We start from the raw sequence: 17,211 nt of genomic DNA on the forward strand, positions 1-17,211 counted from the left end.
GGTAGAATTATTCCATCTTGAATAACTCTCTGATACACAAAGGAACACATGGTTTCAGACAAAAGGACTGGTTTTATGCTCACTCCTGCATTCGAGAGGGAGGGGGGACAGAGTCCCGCACTGGAGTTTCACATTACAGCTGTATTGTCAGCAGGGAGCAAGAGCTGGGAGGAAGGGGGGTCGGAAAGGCCGCAGCGTGTTTCTGTACTCCGCTTTAATGGACGTAGCAGAGCTCAGTGTGCGTGATCATAAACAATCAAATACATCATATTCCTGACAATGACAATTAGGGATATTTAAAGAAAGGTTGTACAATATGGGAAGTAGTAAAACAATTTCCAGAAGGGGTAAAAGTAACAAGGTGAAAACTACAATCTCTGATCGTGAGCAGATTGGAATGGCGACTTTCAAGTATCAAATAATCAGACATTATAAGGATGGTGCATCCACCCTGCAGCGACAAGTCACATGACAATAGATTGTTTGCTTGTTGTTTAAGTCAAGCAGTGTGAAAAAGCCTCGTTCATGGAAGCAGAATACATACAGAACTGCACTGTACTGGACATTGAGCCCTCGTGTGGCTCAGTAGAAATTGATAGAATTTAGCCATGCCAGTAAAAAGCCTGTTGTATGTTCCCAGTCCACACACAATGACTGTAACCACACAGGGGATAGACGATTGGGTCAAACGCATCCAGAAAACATAAAAAAAAACTGCCAAAAACAGAGCCCAACAAAAGATCTTATAATGTTGAGGAGTCCAAATACTGCAAGGTGAGAATGCTGCATTAAATCCAAGGCTACAAGCGCCCTGCTTCCCAAAGAGAGAACTAATGGTCATCAGACAACCTATGAACAAGTGGCTGAAGTCAGCACAAGGTGAAACAATAGAAGTGAGCAGATATAACTGAACCCAGATACAGAACCAAAGGCTTCAACAAGAAAAATCAAAAGTACATCTGTCTTATAAAAGAATAGTCAGTGACGATAAACCCACATGTTGGGAAGACAGGTTTCATCTTTCAGAACAGGAAGCCAATAATTGGATAAAGACAGCATAGGAAGAAATGAAATCAATGCATTACCACCATAGATGTCTGCAAATGCACAAATAGTAAGAGCCCAAAAACCAAGCAATATTCATGTGAAGTTCCATTTTCTGAGGGATCTTCAAGAACAATAACTAACGGACTTAAAGTACAACCCAACTGTGGCCATGAGTGTGGATATTTTTGCAAATGCAGAGAAAGACATTGCAGGTTGATGTTGAGGTTGGGGCTAGTGGACTGAACCCTGGCTGCTGGAAAGGGTTGTTTAACTGCTTAACAAGAGCTGCAGGCTTTTACTGTATAGGGACCAATTTGTAAAAATGGCAGATAGCACTGTTGTACTATATGACTTCTCTGGCCTGTTTTGTTCCAGTTCTCTTCCTGTATCATCAATGTGGTGTTGGTAATGATACGGACTAACAAATCAAACAGTTCTTTCTTATATAAAGAATATTCATCTTCAAAATGAATCACAAAACTGTACACAACCAGCAAAAGAAAAGATAAACTTGATCAGTGGTCTTCAGATTGATGCGGTAACGGAGATCGCACCCATTGGCCCTTTTTTGATCTACTATATTTCTCATGCATTTTCCCACAATGTCTGAGCAATGAAGATTCTGCTGAAAGCTGAAATTTGCAACAAACCTATAAGAACTCTGGTTGGTCCACAATGTAACTTTTCAATGCATTGTTCCTTGCCAGAATGTCCAGAATCCCTTACAATTGTCATTTCTTTAATTCAGACACACACACATTTTATTATTTATTGATGATATGCATATATATATATATATATATATATATATATATATATATATATATATATATATACAGTATATATATATTATTTTCCTCATATGGCAGAAATTACTTCTTCCAGGTATGAGGAACCGAATATTGCGAAAAAGCGGAAGGTACAAATTTGCTGATCGAGAACATGCAAAATGCTCAGAATTTGTCCTTTATAAGGGGGAACCTTTCATGTTAGAGTATTTACTGGTAGAGGAAATCAGCAATGAGAGGGTGTGTGCCGACCACCGCGTACGTCCTGCTCTGGCTGATAACTACAAGCTCCAGTGAAGACTCCTGTCCAGGTAATTATTGTCATACTTAGATTGTCTCTTCAGAGGAAGAGGACTAGAACTCTAGTGCCACCTATAGGAAGTAGCAATCCTAGAAGTCAATGTCGACCCTTTAACGAGCCTTGTTACGAGGGGCAGTACCCCGAAACACAGTGTCTGCAAATTGAGATTCTGGTTTTGGCTTTTATCCCAAGTCATGTGACAAGGCTCGTTAAAGGGTCGACATTGACTTTTAGGATTGCTACTTCCAATAGGTGACACTAGAGTTCTAGTCCTCTTTCTCTCTGAAGAGACAATTTGCATATTTCCAAGTGGAGCACTGCGGCTTTAAGTCTCCTCATCTCGGTATGCTTGACATGTCATACTTAGTACATCAGACGTGTAGTTACGTAGATCATGTCATGTGCCGATATAATACAGTGGGACAGATTCAAATGAGAAATCTAGCCACAAATCTCGGCCCGACCACCAATGACCACTGAACCCTGCGATCCTGATAGTTCAGATTATTACAAACAATTCCAAATATGATTCACTGCAGGCAGCACCTGATACATTGTATGTGGTCAGATGTAGCGTGCCCTCTGGTGTCTAGAGGTGGTATTGCAGGCTTCATTTTCTGGCCGGCTTTTCTGGGTAATGAATGGCAAATCTCTATTCAGTAATTATGTGTAGTTCTCTGACTCTAAATCACAGCAGATGAGGTTAGATACACGGCTCACACAGGATAAGATTACATATAAGGCTTAGCAGACAGTTTCACATAGAATAGGATTAGATACACAGCTCAGCAGACAGTATCATACAGGATGGGATTAGATACACGGCTCAGCAGACAGTATCACACAGGATAGGATTAGATACATGGCTCAGCAGACAGTATCACACAGGATAGGATTAGATAGCTCAGCTGACAAAGCTGGAGTCACACTACAGCGAGATATGGCCGAGTCTCGCACGCTCCGCTCTGGAGTGCCGGCGCCAGAGCTTGGTTTTAACCTGCGAGACTCGGCCGTATCTCGCTGTGTGTGATCCCGGCCTAACAAATAGGATAATATTAGATATACCTCTTCTTGGTATTGAAGGACCATTCTGTTGCTTTCTTCTTTCAATCCATAGATGTGAAGGTGATCGGGGTTGGAGGATCAGACAAGTTGACCATTTTAAGAGGATGTCCAGGAACCCCCGGTCCTCATGGACCCCCAGGACCTAAAGGTAAAATGCAATATCTCATGACTTCATTTTTAAAGGTGCATTTCAGTCAGTAAAAAATTCCATTGACTGTGCATTAATGGTTTTCTCATGAGCAAAAGTAAATTTTAATCGATAGATGCAATAAAAATAAACTCCACAATTGGATGTGTTTAAATAAAATGTTCCTATGCTAAGATCTTATAAATGTGCCCCTGCTGTGTACTGTGTAATGGCCGTGTCTGACCCTGCAGGAACGTGGTCTGATCATACCACAGCTCCTGGGCAGGGGAGGACGCAGGAGAGTATACAGACAGGACTGCCGGGATCATATGATTCTCCTTGGGAGGTAAAACATTTCCCTGCCTTTTTACACAATTTTTTACTTCAAAGAAACAATCAGCTGTGATCCCGTGCTGTCCTGTCTGTATACTCTTGTTTACTTCCTCCCCTGCCCAGGAGCTGTGATATGATCACACCATGTTCCTGCAAAGTCAGACACGGCCATTACACAGTACACAGCAGGGAAACATTTATAAGATTATCTCAGCACAGGAACATTTTATTTAAACACATCCAATTGTGGAAATTATTTTTATTCCGAGATCTATTGATTAAAATCAACTTTTGTTGGTGGAAAAAACCCTTTAAGTATGATTTTATTCAATTTACTAATATACAGTAATATCCATCTCAAAGTGTTCCCAACCTCAGCTACAAATTCTCATCCCGATTGCCTTCTGGTTTGTGTCTGGCAGAGAATGACATTTCCTGTATCAACACTTGACTGGGCAGTGTGTGAAGGGGGCTGGCTGCACATCTCAATAGCTAAGCCAGCCCCCCCCCCCCATGCACAGCTCCTGTCACACGTCCACACTGTACTGTGCTGGAGACAATCTGCAAGCGGAGCTATGAGGAGGCGAGATCAGCACATGTAGCTGAAGGTCGGAGAATATTTCAGACACGAAAAAGTGAAGAAATTTCATTATTATCTAATTTTCAACGCAATTAATGAACATTGTTATTTCGCTGAAACCCATTTATCTGACTTCATGTTGAATCCTGTGAAGGTTTCAGGTTTATCTTCATAAATAAACTACATACATATTCTAGAATACCCGAAGCGTTAAGGCTCCGTCTCACTAAGCGATTTACCAACGATCACGACCAGCGATACGACCTGGCCGTGATCGTTGGTAAGTCGCTGTGTGGTCGCTGGGGAGCTGTCACACAGACAGCTCTCTCCAGCGACCAACGATCAGGGGAACGACTTCGGCATCGTTGAAACTGTCTTCAACGATGCCGAAGTCCCCCTGCAGCACCCGGGTAACCAGGGTAAACATCGGGTTACTAAGCGCAGGGCCGCGCTTAGTAACCCGATGTTTACCCTGGTTACCAAAAAAAAACAAACAGTACATACTCGCCTTTCGGTGTCCGTCAGGTCCCTTTGCCGTCTGCTTCCTGCTCTGACTGAGCCGCCGTACAGTGAGAGCAGAGCGCAGCGGTGACGTCACTGCTGTGCTCTCACTTCTCACTGTACGGCCGGGAGTCAGTGAGAGCAGGAAGCAGACGGCAAGGGACCTGACGGACACCGAAAGGCGAGTATGTACTGTTTGTTTTTTTTTACATTTACGCTGGTAACCAGGGTAAACATCGGGTTACTAAGCGCGGCCCTGCGCTTAGTAACCCGATGTTTACCCTGGTTACCAGTGAAGACATCGCTGGATCGGTGTCACACACACCGATTCAGCGATGTCAGCGGGGCCTCAACGACCAAAAAAAGGTCCAGGCCATTCCGACACGACCAGCGATCTCGCAGCAGGGGCCTGATCGCTGGTACGTGTCACACATAGCGAGATCGCTACTGAGGTCGCTGTTGCGTCACAAAACTTGTGACTCAGCAGCGATCTCGCTATGTGAGACGGGGCCTTTAGAATCGGGCCACCATCTAGTTTATTAATATTTAACACGTTAAACAAACATTTTAAAGCTGGAAACCTCTTTAAACCTTCCAGGATTCAGCAGAAAATTAGATAAAATCTGACATTGTTTCTTCTAATCCTAGGGGAGAGCGGGACACCAGGAATCCCAGGAAAAATGGGTCCACAAGGGGTTAAAGGAGATAAAGGTACAAAAATCACTATTTTATATTCCTCAGAGAGAGAAGCAGCCAGCACCTTGTATATAATAATGTGGAGAAAGCTGGTACAACCTGGGCATCTCCTGTATATAATTATATATGTACAGCTGGTATAACCTGGGCATCTCCTATACACACTCACTGGCCACTTTATTAGGTACACCTGTCCAACTTCTTGTTAACACTTAATTTCTAATCAGCCAATAACATGGCGGCAACTCAGTGCATTTAGGCATGTAGACATGGTCAAGACAATCTCCTGCAGTTCAAACCGAGCATCAGTATGGGGAAGAAAGGTGATTTGAGTGCCTTTGAACGTGGCATGGTTGTTGGTGCCAGAAGGGCTGGTCTGAGTATTTCAGAAACTGCTGATCTACTGGGATTTTCACGCACAACCATCTCTAGGGTTTACAGAGAATGGTCCGAAAAAGAAAAAAAATCCAGTGAGCGGCAGTTCTGTGGGCGGAAATGCCTTGTTGATGCCAGAGGTCAGAGGAGAATGGGCAGACTGGTTCGAGCTGATAGAAAGGCAACAGTGACTCAAATCGCCACCCGTTACAACCAAGGTAGGCCTAAGAGCATCTCTGAACGCACAGTGCGTCGAACTTTGAGGCAGATGGGCTACAGCAGCAGAAGACCACACCGGGTACCACTCCTTTCAGCTAAGAACAGGAAACTGAGGCTACAATTTGTACAAGCTCATCGAAATTGGACAGTAGAAGATTGGAAAAACGTTGCTTGGTCTGATGAGTCTCGATTTCTGCTGCGACATTCGGATGGTAGGGTCAGAATTTGGCGTAAACAACATGAAAGCATGGATCCATCCTGCCTTGTATGGAGCATCTTTGGGATGTGCAGCCGACAAATCTGCGGCAACTGTGTGATGCCATCATGTCAATATGGACCAAAATCTCTGAGGAATGCTTCCAGCACCTTGTTGAATCTATGCCACGAAGAATTGAGGCAGTTCTGAAGGCAAAAGGGGGTCCAACCCGTTACTAGCATGGTGTACCTAATAAAGTGGCCGGTGAGTGTATAATTATATATATACAGCTGGTGTAACCTGGGCATCTCCTGTATATAATTATATATGTACAGCTGGTACAACCTGGGCATCTCCTGTATATGATTATATATGTACAGCTGGTGTAACCTGGGTATTCTCTGTATATAATTATATATGTACAGCTGGTATAACCTGGGCATCTCCTATATATAATTATATATGTACAGCTGGTATAACCTGGGCATCTCCTATATATAATTATATATGTAAAGCTGGTATAACCTAGGTATCTCCTGTATATAATTATATATGTACAGCTGATATAACCTGGGCATCGCCTGTATATAATTATATATATACAGCTGATATAACCTGGGCATCTCCTGTATATAATTATATATGTACAGCTGGCATAACCTAGGTATCTCCTGTATATAATTATATATGTATAGCTGATATAACCTGGACATCTCCTATATATAATTATATATGTACACCTGGTATAACCTAGGTATGTCCTGTATATAATTATATATGTACAGCTGATATAACCTGGGCATCGCCTGTATATAATTATATATATACAGCTGATATAACCTGGGCATCTCCTATATATAATTATATATGTACAGCTGGTATAACCTAGGTATCTCCTGTATATAATTATATATGTACAGCTGATATAACCTATATATATATATATATATATATATATATAATATATATATATATATATATATATATATATATATATATATATATATATATATATAAAATTAAATATGTACAGCTGGTATATCCAGGGTACATTAATATATATATAATTATATATGTACAGCTCGTATAACATGGGTATATTCTGCACATTATGTGTACCATATTGATCACAGTAAATGTTGCTGTTTTCTCTCTAGGAGATGCAGGAGTTTGTTCTCATCACAGTAAGTTGTGAGATTTATATTAATCTCTTTTTTTATTCATCCATGAGTTAATTTTTATAATTCAATGGAATTTCAGGATTTTGATTGATTATTCTAAAAAAAGTTCATTACATTTTTGGTTTTACATTTAATGTGATCCATTGATGATCTTTCTTCAGCTGCCCAGAACTGCAAGGATCTGCTGGATCAGGGTCAGTCTCTCACTGGGTGGTACACGGTCTATCCAGCAGGTGGCGCTCCTCTCACTGTACTGTGTGACATGGAGCGTGATGGAGGCGGCTGGACAGTGAGTTTCCCCCTGCAGTAATATTACTTATCTGTACCTGGGAAAGCTGAGTGACATATTGGACACACTTGTACTGAGTGAGGCTTTTCTCCTCGTAGGTGTTCCAGAGGCGCATGGACGGTTCTGTGGATTTTTTTAGGGACTGGAATGATTATAAAACGGGATTTGGCCATCAGAACAGTGAATTCTGGCTGGGAAACGACAACCTTCATCGTCTGACTTATTCCGGTAATGACGGAGTTCAGCGTCCTCTCTGGCTGGTTGTTACAGTCTGTAACTATTTGTCTACTTTGTTGTTACAACATCACAGAAACTGTAAAGAATACTTTTCTGCCCAATGATGACAGAAGTATTCTAGGAGTGATACCTTTATTCGCTAACCAGAAAATAATATGTTTGCAAGCTTTCAGAGCACAGTGGCTCCTTCTTCAGGCAAGATTACAAATAGATTATTAAGAAACAAGCACAACATTGAGGCTATGTGCACACGTCAGGATTTCTTGCAGAAATTTTCCTGACAAAAACGGGACATTTCTGCCAGAAATCCGCATGCGTTTTTTTTCGCGTTTTTGACGCGTTTTTTTTTGTGAGGTTTTTTCACGTTTTTTTCACGTTTTTTTCCCAATGCATAGAATAGCGGGAAAAATGCGGAAAATCCGCAAAATTAATGAACATGCTGCTTTTTTTACCGCAATGCGGGTTTTTTTCACGGAGAAAAACGCATCATATGCACAAAAATTGCAGAATGCATTCTAAATGATAGGATACATAATGTATGTGTTTTTAATGAGCTTTTATAGCGCGAAAAAAACATGAAAAAACCTGAATGTGTGCACATACCCTTAAAGAATACTACAGCAGGACATTTGTTAGGAGGTGGGAAGTGTGATGAGTAAAACTGACTGTGTCAGCGCCAGCAGTATATCAGAGCACAGCGGTGACGTCACCGCTGTGCTCTGATATACTGCCGGCGCTGACACATTCAGTGCAGGAAGCTCTGAGCAGCAGCGCGTAACTCTGTGGACGCCGGGGGACGTGACAGACATCAGAATGTGAGTATGTAGTGTTTTTTTTTTCTTTTACAATGGTAACCAGGGTAAATATCGGGTTACTAAGCGCGGCCCTGCACTTAGTAACCCGATGTTTACCCTGGTTACTATTGTAAATGTAAAAAAAAAACAGTACATACTCACCTTCTGATGTCCGTCAGGTCCCTGGCCGTCTGCTTCCCGCACTGACTGTGAGTGCCGGCCGGCCGTAAAGCACAGCACAGCGGTGACGCCACCGCTGTGCTCTGCTTTTACTTTACGGCCGGCGCTCACAGTCAGTGCGGGAAACAGACGGCCAGGGACCTGACGGACATCAGAAGGTAAGTATGTACTGGGTTTTTTTACATTTACAATGGTAACCAGGGTAAACATCGGGTTATTAAGCGCGGCCCTGCGCTTAGTAACCCAATGTTTACCCTGGTTACCCGGGGACCTCGGCATCGTTGGTCGCTGGAGAGCTGTCTGTGTGACAGCTCTCCAGCGACCACACAGCGACGCTGCAGCGATCGGCATCGTTGTCGATATCGCTGCAGCGTCGCTTAATGTGACGGTACCTTAATGCATTAGAATTACCTATACCGAGCAATCGAACTCAATGTCAGGCAGCATCTGCAAAAGCAAGGAAGATTTTAAGGTGTGTAAAAAGAGAATAAACATGAGATCTCAGTGTAATATTACCCATGTATGGTAGCTTCGTAAGCCCACATTCTCAATATGGGATCCAGTTTTAGGCTCTACAATTTATTATGGATTCAGAAAAACTAGAGACGGTTCAAAAATGGGCACTTAGATATTGTTCCCGAAGGTCAGGGGTATGTCCTCACTGCAGATGAACACAATGGTGGAACAGGAAAGGACCTTAAGGTCAGGTGACAGTCTCATGTCACATGACCAGGCAGCAGCGAACAGCACAATTACTAAGGAGCAGGCATGTAGGCATTGGCAAGTGGAATGCTTTGATCAGGGTCACTATGGGTATTTTGGGACATTATATTGTGCAAGGGGAATCTACTATGGGGGCATCATAGTGTGTGTGTGTGTGTTGGGGATGCACTGTGGGAGCATCATACTGTGTGTGGGAGGAATGCAGTGGAAGGGCCATCATGCTGTATTTTGTGAAAATGTATTGTGAGGGCATCATACTGTATGTGGGGGAATGTACTGTGAGAGCATCATACTGTGTGTGGGGGAATGTACTGTGGCGGCAACATACTGTATGTGGGGAATGTACTGTGCTTACATCATACTGTATGTGGGGGAATGTACTGTGAGGGCATCACACTGTGTGTGGGGGAATGTACTGTGAAGACATCATGCTGCATGTGGGGGAATGTACTGTGAGGGCATCATACTGTATGTGGGGGAATGTACTGTGAGGGCATCACACTGTGTGTGGGGGAATGTACTGTGCTTACATCATACTGTATGTGGGGGAATGTACTGTGAGGACATCATACTGTATGTGGGGGAATGTACTGAGGGGGCATCATACTGTATGTGGGGGAATGTACTGAGGGGACACCATACTGTGTGAGGAGAATGTACTATGGTTGCATCAGACCTTGTGTGGGGGAATGCACTCTGGGTACATGATACTGTGTTGTGGAGAATGTACTGTGGGGACATCATACTGTGTGTGCGGGGAATTCACTGCGGGGACATCATACTGTGTGTGAGGGAATACACTGTGGGAACATGATACTGTGTGTATGGGAATGTAATGTGCATACATCATACTGTGTGTGGGGAAAACCACTGTTGGGACATCATACTGTGTGTGGGCGGAATGTACTGTGGGGACATCATACTATGTGGGGGGAATTCACTCTCGGTACATCAAACTGTGTGCGTGGAATGCACTCTGGGGATATCATACTATGTGTGGAATGCACTGTGGGGACATCCTACTGTGTGTATAGGAATGTAATGTGCTTACATCATACTGTGTGTGGGGAAATGCACTGTGAGGACATCATACTGTGTGTGGGGGAAATGCACTGTGGGGACATCATACTGTATGTGGGCGGAATGTACTGTGGGGACATCATACTAGGTGGGGGGAATTCACTGTGGGGACATCATACTGTGTGCATGGAATGCACTCTGGGGACATCATACTGTTTGTGGGGGAAATGCACTGAGGGAATATCATACTGTGTGTGGGGGGAATGTACTGTGGTGACATACTGTGTGTGTGATGCACTGTAGGGGCATCATACTGTGTGTGGGTGGAATGCACTCTGGGGACATCATACTGTGTGTGTGGAATGCACTGTGGGAACATCATACTCTGTGTGTGCAGGGATTTCACTGCGGGACATCATACTGTGTGTGGGAGGAATGTACTGTGGTTACATCATACTGTGTGTGGGAGAATGTATTGTGGGGATATTATACTATGTGTGGTGGAATGCACTGTGGGGACATCATACTGTGTGGGGGAATGTACTGTGGGGACATCATACTATGTGTGGGGGGAATGTACTGTGGGGACATTATACTGTGTGTGGTGGAATGCACTGAGGGGACATCATATTGTGTTCACACAGGGGATCGTGATTTCTCTGCTGAAGTACTGCTATGTATGGCACAGGCGATCAAACAATTACAGCACAGCTTTAAGTCTGCTAAAGTGACTAATAAATAAAGTAACAAGTTTTAAAAAAAGTTTTTAAAAATATAAAAACAAAAAAAGTGCAAAAGTCCAAATTACCACCTTTTGCCCCACTGAAATTAAAGCATAAAAGAAATACACATTTGTTATCTCTGCTGTAAAGAGGCTAATGGCTGCGTAGTCGATGGGAGGTATGTATCGCAGAGATGGTTGCTCTCTGTGATGTAACCCGGAGTATTTTCTTCAGTGCACGTAAGCACTAAGAGGTTCGTTTGGTGCACCTGGGACCGGGTTGTGGGTAGCTATGAGAGATGGGCGGGTCTGGCTCCCACATACATCACTTTGGGTGTGGTTACAGACTATATAATGGAGGCTGTTGTTTGGCTCATGGTCTGTCTGTTGGGAGGGAGAAGGCCTCCTGTGTGTTTGGCTCCAGACTGAGCCTGAGAACTGGACACTAACCCAGCCTGTGTGCCCACAGGCCTGGCAGAGCAGAGACCTGCTATGGACATTTTACGTTGTATTTGCCTGATCTAAAGGTTGTTTATTTTCTGTTTTGCTACTGGGGTTTATGAAGCAATAAACCCCCCATGAACTTTTAAAGGAACAAGCCTCCTGTTTTCCTCCCATCGCACCCAAGTGAGTAAAACCCCTACACTGCATTCAGAAATACCGAACCTTTCAAAATATAAAGTAAATTACTCCAATCGGTAAAAGGCGCAATAAAAAAAAATAAAAACAGAGTTACGTTTTTTTACGCCGCTGCAACATTGCATTAAAATGCAATAAGAGGCAAACAAAGCATTGTACAGTTGTGGCCAAAAGTATTGACACCCCTACAATTCTGTCAGATAATACTCAGTTTCTTCCTGAAAATGATTGCAAACACAAATTCTTTGGTATTATTATCTTCATTTAATTTGTCTTAAATGAAAAAACACAAAAGAGAATGAAGCAAAAAGCAAAACATTGATCATTTCACACAAAACTCCAAAAATGGGCCAGACAAAAGTATTGGCACCCTCAGTCTAATACTTGGTTGCACAACCTTTAGCCAAAATAACTGCGACCAACCGCTTCCGGTAACCATCAATGAGTTTCTTGCAATGCTCTGCTGGAATTTTAGACCATTCTTCTTTGGCAAACTGCTCCAGGTCCCTGATATTTGAAGGGTGCCTTGTCCAAACTGCCATTTTTAGATCTATCCACAGGTGTTCTATGGGATTCAGGTCTGGACTCATTGCTGGCCACCTTAGAAGTCTCCAGTGCTTTCTCTCAAACCATTTTCTAGTGCTTTTTGAAGTGTGTTTTGGGTCATTGTCCTGCTGGAAGACCCATGACCTCTGAGGGAGACCCAGCTTTCTCACACTGGGCCCTACATTATGCTGCAAAATTTGTTGGTAGTCTTCAGACTTCATAATTCCATGCACACGGTCAAGCAGTCCAGTGCCAGAGGCAGCAAAGCAACCCCAAAACATCAGGGAACCTCCGCCATGTTTGACTGTAGGGACCGTGTTATTTTCTTTGAATGCCTCTTTTTTTCTCCTGTAAACTCTATGTTGATGCCTTTGCCCAAAAGGCTCTACTTTTGTCTCATCTGACCAGAGAACATTCTTCCAAAACGGTTTAGGCTTTTTCAGGTAAGTTTTGGCAAACTCCAGCCTGGCTTTTTTATGTCTCGGGGTAAGAAGTGGGGTCTTCCTGGGTCTCCTAACATACAGTCCCTTTTCATTCAGACGCCGACGGATAGTACAGGTTGACACTCTTGTACCCTCGGACTGCAGGGCAGCTTGAACTTGTTTGGATGTTAGTCGAGGTTCTTTATCCAACATCCGCACAATCTTGCGTTGAAATCTCTTGTTAATTTTTCTTTTCCGTCCACATCTAGGGAGGTTAGCCACAGTGCCATGGGCTTTAAACTTCTTGATGACACTGCGCACGGTAGACACAGGAACATTCAGGTCTTTGGAGATGGACTTGTAGCCTTGAGATTGCTCATGCTTCCTCACAATTTGGTTTCTGAAATCCTCAGACAGTCCTTTGGTCTTCTTTCTTTTCTCCATGCTCAATGTGATACACGAATCACTAAGACGTCCCACACTAAGATATTGGTACTTCTCAAGACTTATAACACTAGAGCAACCACTAATAAGTAGTCAATTCAATGAAGCTCACCAATTATGAAATCATTTAAAATGTAACATTTATTAGAAACATATAAAAGATCCATATAACCACTTCAAAAATATTTTAACACGAACAATAGCCCCAAATCAGAGGGGAACATCCACCCACAGACTGGCACATATAGATTAATCAATAAAAATCAATGAAATCAATAACAGCTGGCAAGGAAGCTACACTATACAATTAGCATGGACTATAACACCTAAAGCACATAGGTACATCCCTATGATACCCATCAGATCTATTTATAACAAGTGCAAAAAACAGCATCTCAAAAAAATTATAAACTGATGAGAACCGCTATGAGTGCCAAGATAACGACCTGGTGAAAGCCCCATCCAGTAAAATAAACAGCCAACACCTTACCAAGTGAGTGCCCGTATAGTGGATGTCCTCCGGCGCCCCGACGCGCGTTTCGTCCTCTGCTTCTTCTGCGTAACAAATTTTGTGGTGTATTTTCTCCTATTAACCCTTTTGAAAATTAGTAACTTAAAACTATTTTGTGAAATACCTGTGGGCTTAAAATGCTCACGACAAACCTAGGAGAATTCTTTAAGAACTGTAGTTTCCAAAATGGGGTCACTTGTAGGGGGTTTTCAACTATTTAGGCATAGCAGGGGCTCAACAAATGCGATATGGTGTCTGCTCTCAATTTCAGGCATTGTTTAATTAAAAAAGTCAAACGGTTCCCCCTTCCCTTCCGAACCCTGCCATGCGCCACACAGTAGTTTACCCCACGTATGGGATATCAGCGTACTCAGGAGAAATTGCAAAACAAATTCTGGAGTCCATTTTCTCCTGTTACCCTTGTGAAAATAAAAATATTGTGGCTTAAAGAACATTTTTGTGTGAATTTTTTTTTTTTTTTTTTAATTTTTTTATTTTATTTTCACAGCTCTAAACTTCTATGAAGCACCTGGGAGGTCAAGGTGCTCATCACACATCTACAAGTAGATACATTCCCTGAAGGGTCTAGTTTCCACAACGGGTTCACTTGTGGGGTGTTTTCCATTGTTTAGGCACATCGCAAGCTTTTCAAACGCGACATAGTGTCTGATCTCAATTCCAGACATTTTTGCGTTCAAAAAAGTCAAACGGTGCTCCTTCCCTTCTGAGCCCTTTCGTGCACCCAAACAGTAGTATTCCTCCACCTATGGGGAATTGGTGTACTCATGAGAAATTTAATAACATATTTTGGGGTTCATGTTCACCTGTTACCTTTGTAAAAATAAAAAAATTGGCTCTAAAGAAAAAAGTTTGTGAAAAAAAAAGTAAATTGTTAATTTTTCCTTCCACATTGCATTACTTCCTGTGAAGCACCTGAAAGATTAATAAACTTCTTGAATGTGGTTTTGAGAACCTTGATTGGTGCAGTTTTTAATGGTGTCACTTTTGGGTATTTTCTGTCCAGTAGGCCCCCCAATGTCACTTCAAATGTGAGGTGGTCCCTAAAAAAATGGTTTTGTAAATTTTGTTCAAAAAATGAGAAATTACTGGTCAATGTTTGACAATTATAATGTCCTAAGAAAAAAATATATGTTTCCAAAATTGTGCTGAAGTAAAGTAGACATGTGGGAAATGTTATGTCACACAAAATAGTTCATCTTCAACTTGCTTATCTATACACAATAACAGTAAGTTTGACCAGGGGTGCCCAAACGTTTACATGCCACTGTATGTGACCCAAGGAGGTGTTGATGGCAGATACTATGGCAGCATGTTATGCAGGACTAGATATTTATCTAATAGTAATAGTTGGTGGGATATATATTCTTGTATTGGTCAGTTCTTCTAATCTAGTTATTTAATTGGATTGGATTGCAGCCATCATTGCAGGTGTAGAGGAGCCTCTGCTGCATCACTCAGCAGCACAAACATTGGGGACCTCGTATTAGCGCCATCTTTATACCTTGTATTCTGTAATGTTGGGTGACCTGCGGACCCCCTCTCTTTCCTCATCGCACTCTTGTCCTTGCAGGGAAGTTTCATCTCCGGGTCGACTTCACAGACTTTTCGAATAATCACACTTTCGCCTTGTACCGTGATTTCAGCATATCCTCTGAGGAGCAAAACTACACGCTGAGTTCTGTCCAGTTCCTGGAGGGATCTGCAGGTTCGTGTCCACATATCGCCCCATAACGAATAAGGGCTGCCCACACACAGCTTTAATAAAGTCCAATATGGGCCCCGGGCATAGATCACTATGCAGATCGGCCATATTCCCCGCTACTATATTGGTATATAAGTTGGCAGATTGACCATTAGGACACCAAGGAAAGTTGCGGAGCCATAATGGCTGCAGGATGATGTTGTGAACTGGTGTCCAACTCATGATGTCTCCGCATTAGCTGCACTACAGAAATAAAAACCGTAATATCCAGCAAGATTTTGGGAAGTCTCCTGAAGTAAAGTCACCACTAGTAGGGTGCTCGCTGTGTGCACATTTATACAAAATTCCCTTTCCATTCCAGGCTCTGGGAAAGCTGGGTGGTGATGTGTAATGGCTTCAAAACAGCCGCACTTTCCAACTGAGAGTTTTGCTGCCTTTTGGGCTCTGTAATTCATGGCCACATCTTCTGTCCCTTTCAGGAGATTCTCTAACCTACCACAGAGATTCAGCATTTTCTACAAAAGACCATGACAATGACAACGTGAAACAGAACTGCGCCCAGACGTACCGCGGAGGCTGGTGGTATAACGCCTGTCACTACGCCAACCTCAACGGCCTGTATCTGAGGGGAAACCACAGCAGCTACGCCAATGGGGTGAACTGGCTAAGAGGAAGAGGCCACCATTACTCCTACCAAGTGACGGAAATGAAAATCCGCCCTCAGCCCTGAGATCGGCGCCCACAGGAAAGCTGCGTGTCAACAAAGCGGTGGTGGCGGCCATGTTATCTGTACCCACCAACCAGAATCCAACATTCACCACTATTAATAAGAAATGTGGCCTCTGATTTGGTTGGAATGGACCAATAAAAAGCTGGAAGGAAAGTAAAAGAGCAATAGGGTCTTATCCGGCCGGGTATTAAGAGATACCTTTAATCAGATTTTACTCACCAGATAGAGCCCAAACACAGGCTTATAGAAATATTAGCTGCTGCAGATCCACCGGTCTCCTCGTGACTAGCCAGAGTAAAAAAAAAAAAGATATACTTTAGTGGTTTCCTGATGAAGGAGTCATAGTACTCCGAAACGCATTGAATAAAGACACTTTTTCATCTGAATATCCATTTGGACATCTATCTTTCACCTTTTTATCCTTTTTTTTTTTTACTCTGGTTGGAATGGACGGCACAGCTACTGTGATACGTAAGGCATGTAAAGTTTATTCCCTAAATTCCCCCTCAAAGGGAAAAGTTGCAGAACTTCTCACTATATTTAATGTTGTAACCTGCAGAGTGCGCCAGGGAAATGCACCAAATTGATTAAAAGCTTCACGCACCATGATAAATTTGCCGATTATTTTGTGCACATTGGTGCATTTCAAGACGTTAAAAATCAGTTGTACGAAATTGTTTTAATAGGTTACTGCTTTCAGTATCTCTGCTTCCAGCTTAACATTAGCAGGGCAGGCGTTCAGCTTCTGGATGTAAATAATAATGTTCATTCAGTAATAATACTTTTATTCTTGTACATAGGGGCAGTTATAGTAGTTATATTC

General features: G+C 42.6%; 1 protein-coding gene across 1 annotated transcript; it reads left to right on the plus strand.

Moving 5' to 3' along the window:
- Positions 1-2,009: 2,009 nt before the first annotated feature.
- LOC143805361 (ficolin-1-A-like) lies at positions 2,010-16,996 on the plus strand. The gene is made up of 8 exons (XM_077284604.1): positions 2,010-2,146; positions 3,254-3,349; positions 5,391-5,453; positions 7,386-7,412; positions 7,571-7,698; positions 7,797-7,926; positions 15,527-15,661; positions 16,138-16,996. Exons 1-8 carry the CDS (start codon positions 2,068-2,070, stop codon positions 16,386-16,388), a joined length of 909 nt encoding a protein of 302 aa, XP_077140719.1. The 5' UTR covers positions 2,010-2,067; the 3' UTR covers positions 16,389-16,996.
- The last annotated feature ends 215 nt before the right edge of the window (positions 16,997-17,211 follow it).

The sequence above is a fragment of the Ranitomeya variabilis genome, chromosome 2 (genome assembly GCF_051348905.1).
Source record: "Ranitomeya variabilis isolate aRanVar5 chromosome 2, aRanVar5.hap1, whole genome shotgun sequence".
Classification (NCBI taxonomy): Eukaryota; Metazoa; Chordata; class Amphibia; order Anura; family Dendrobatidae; genus Ranitomeya; species Ranitomeya variabilis.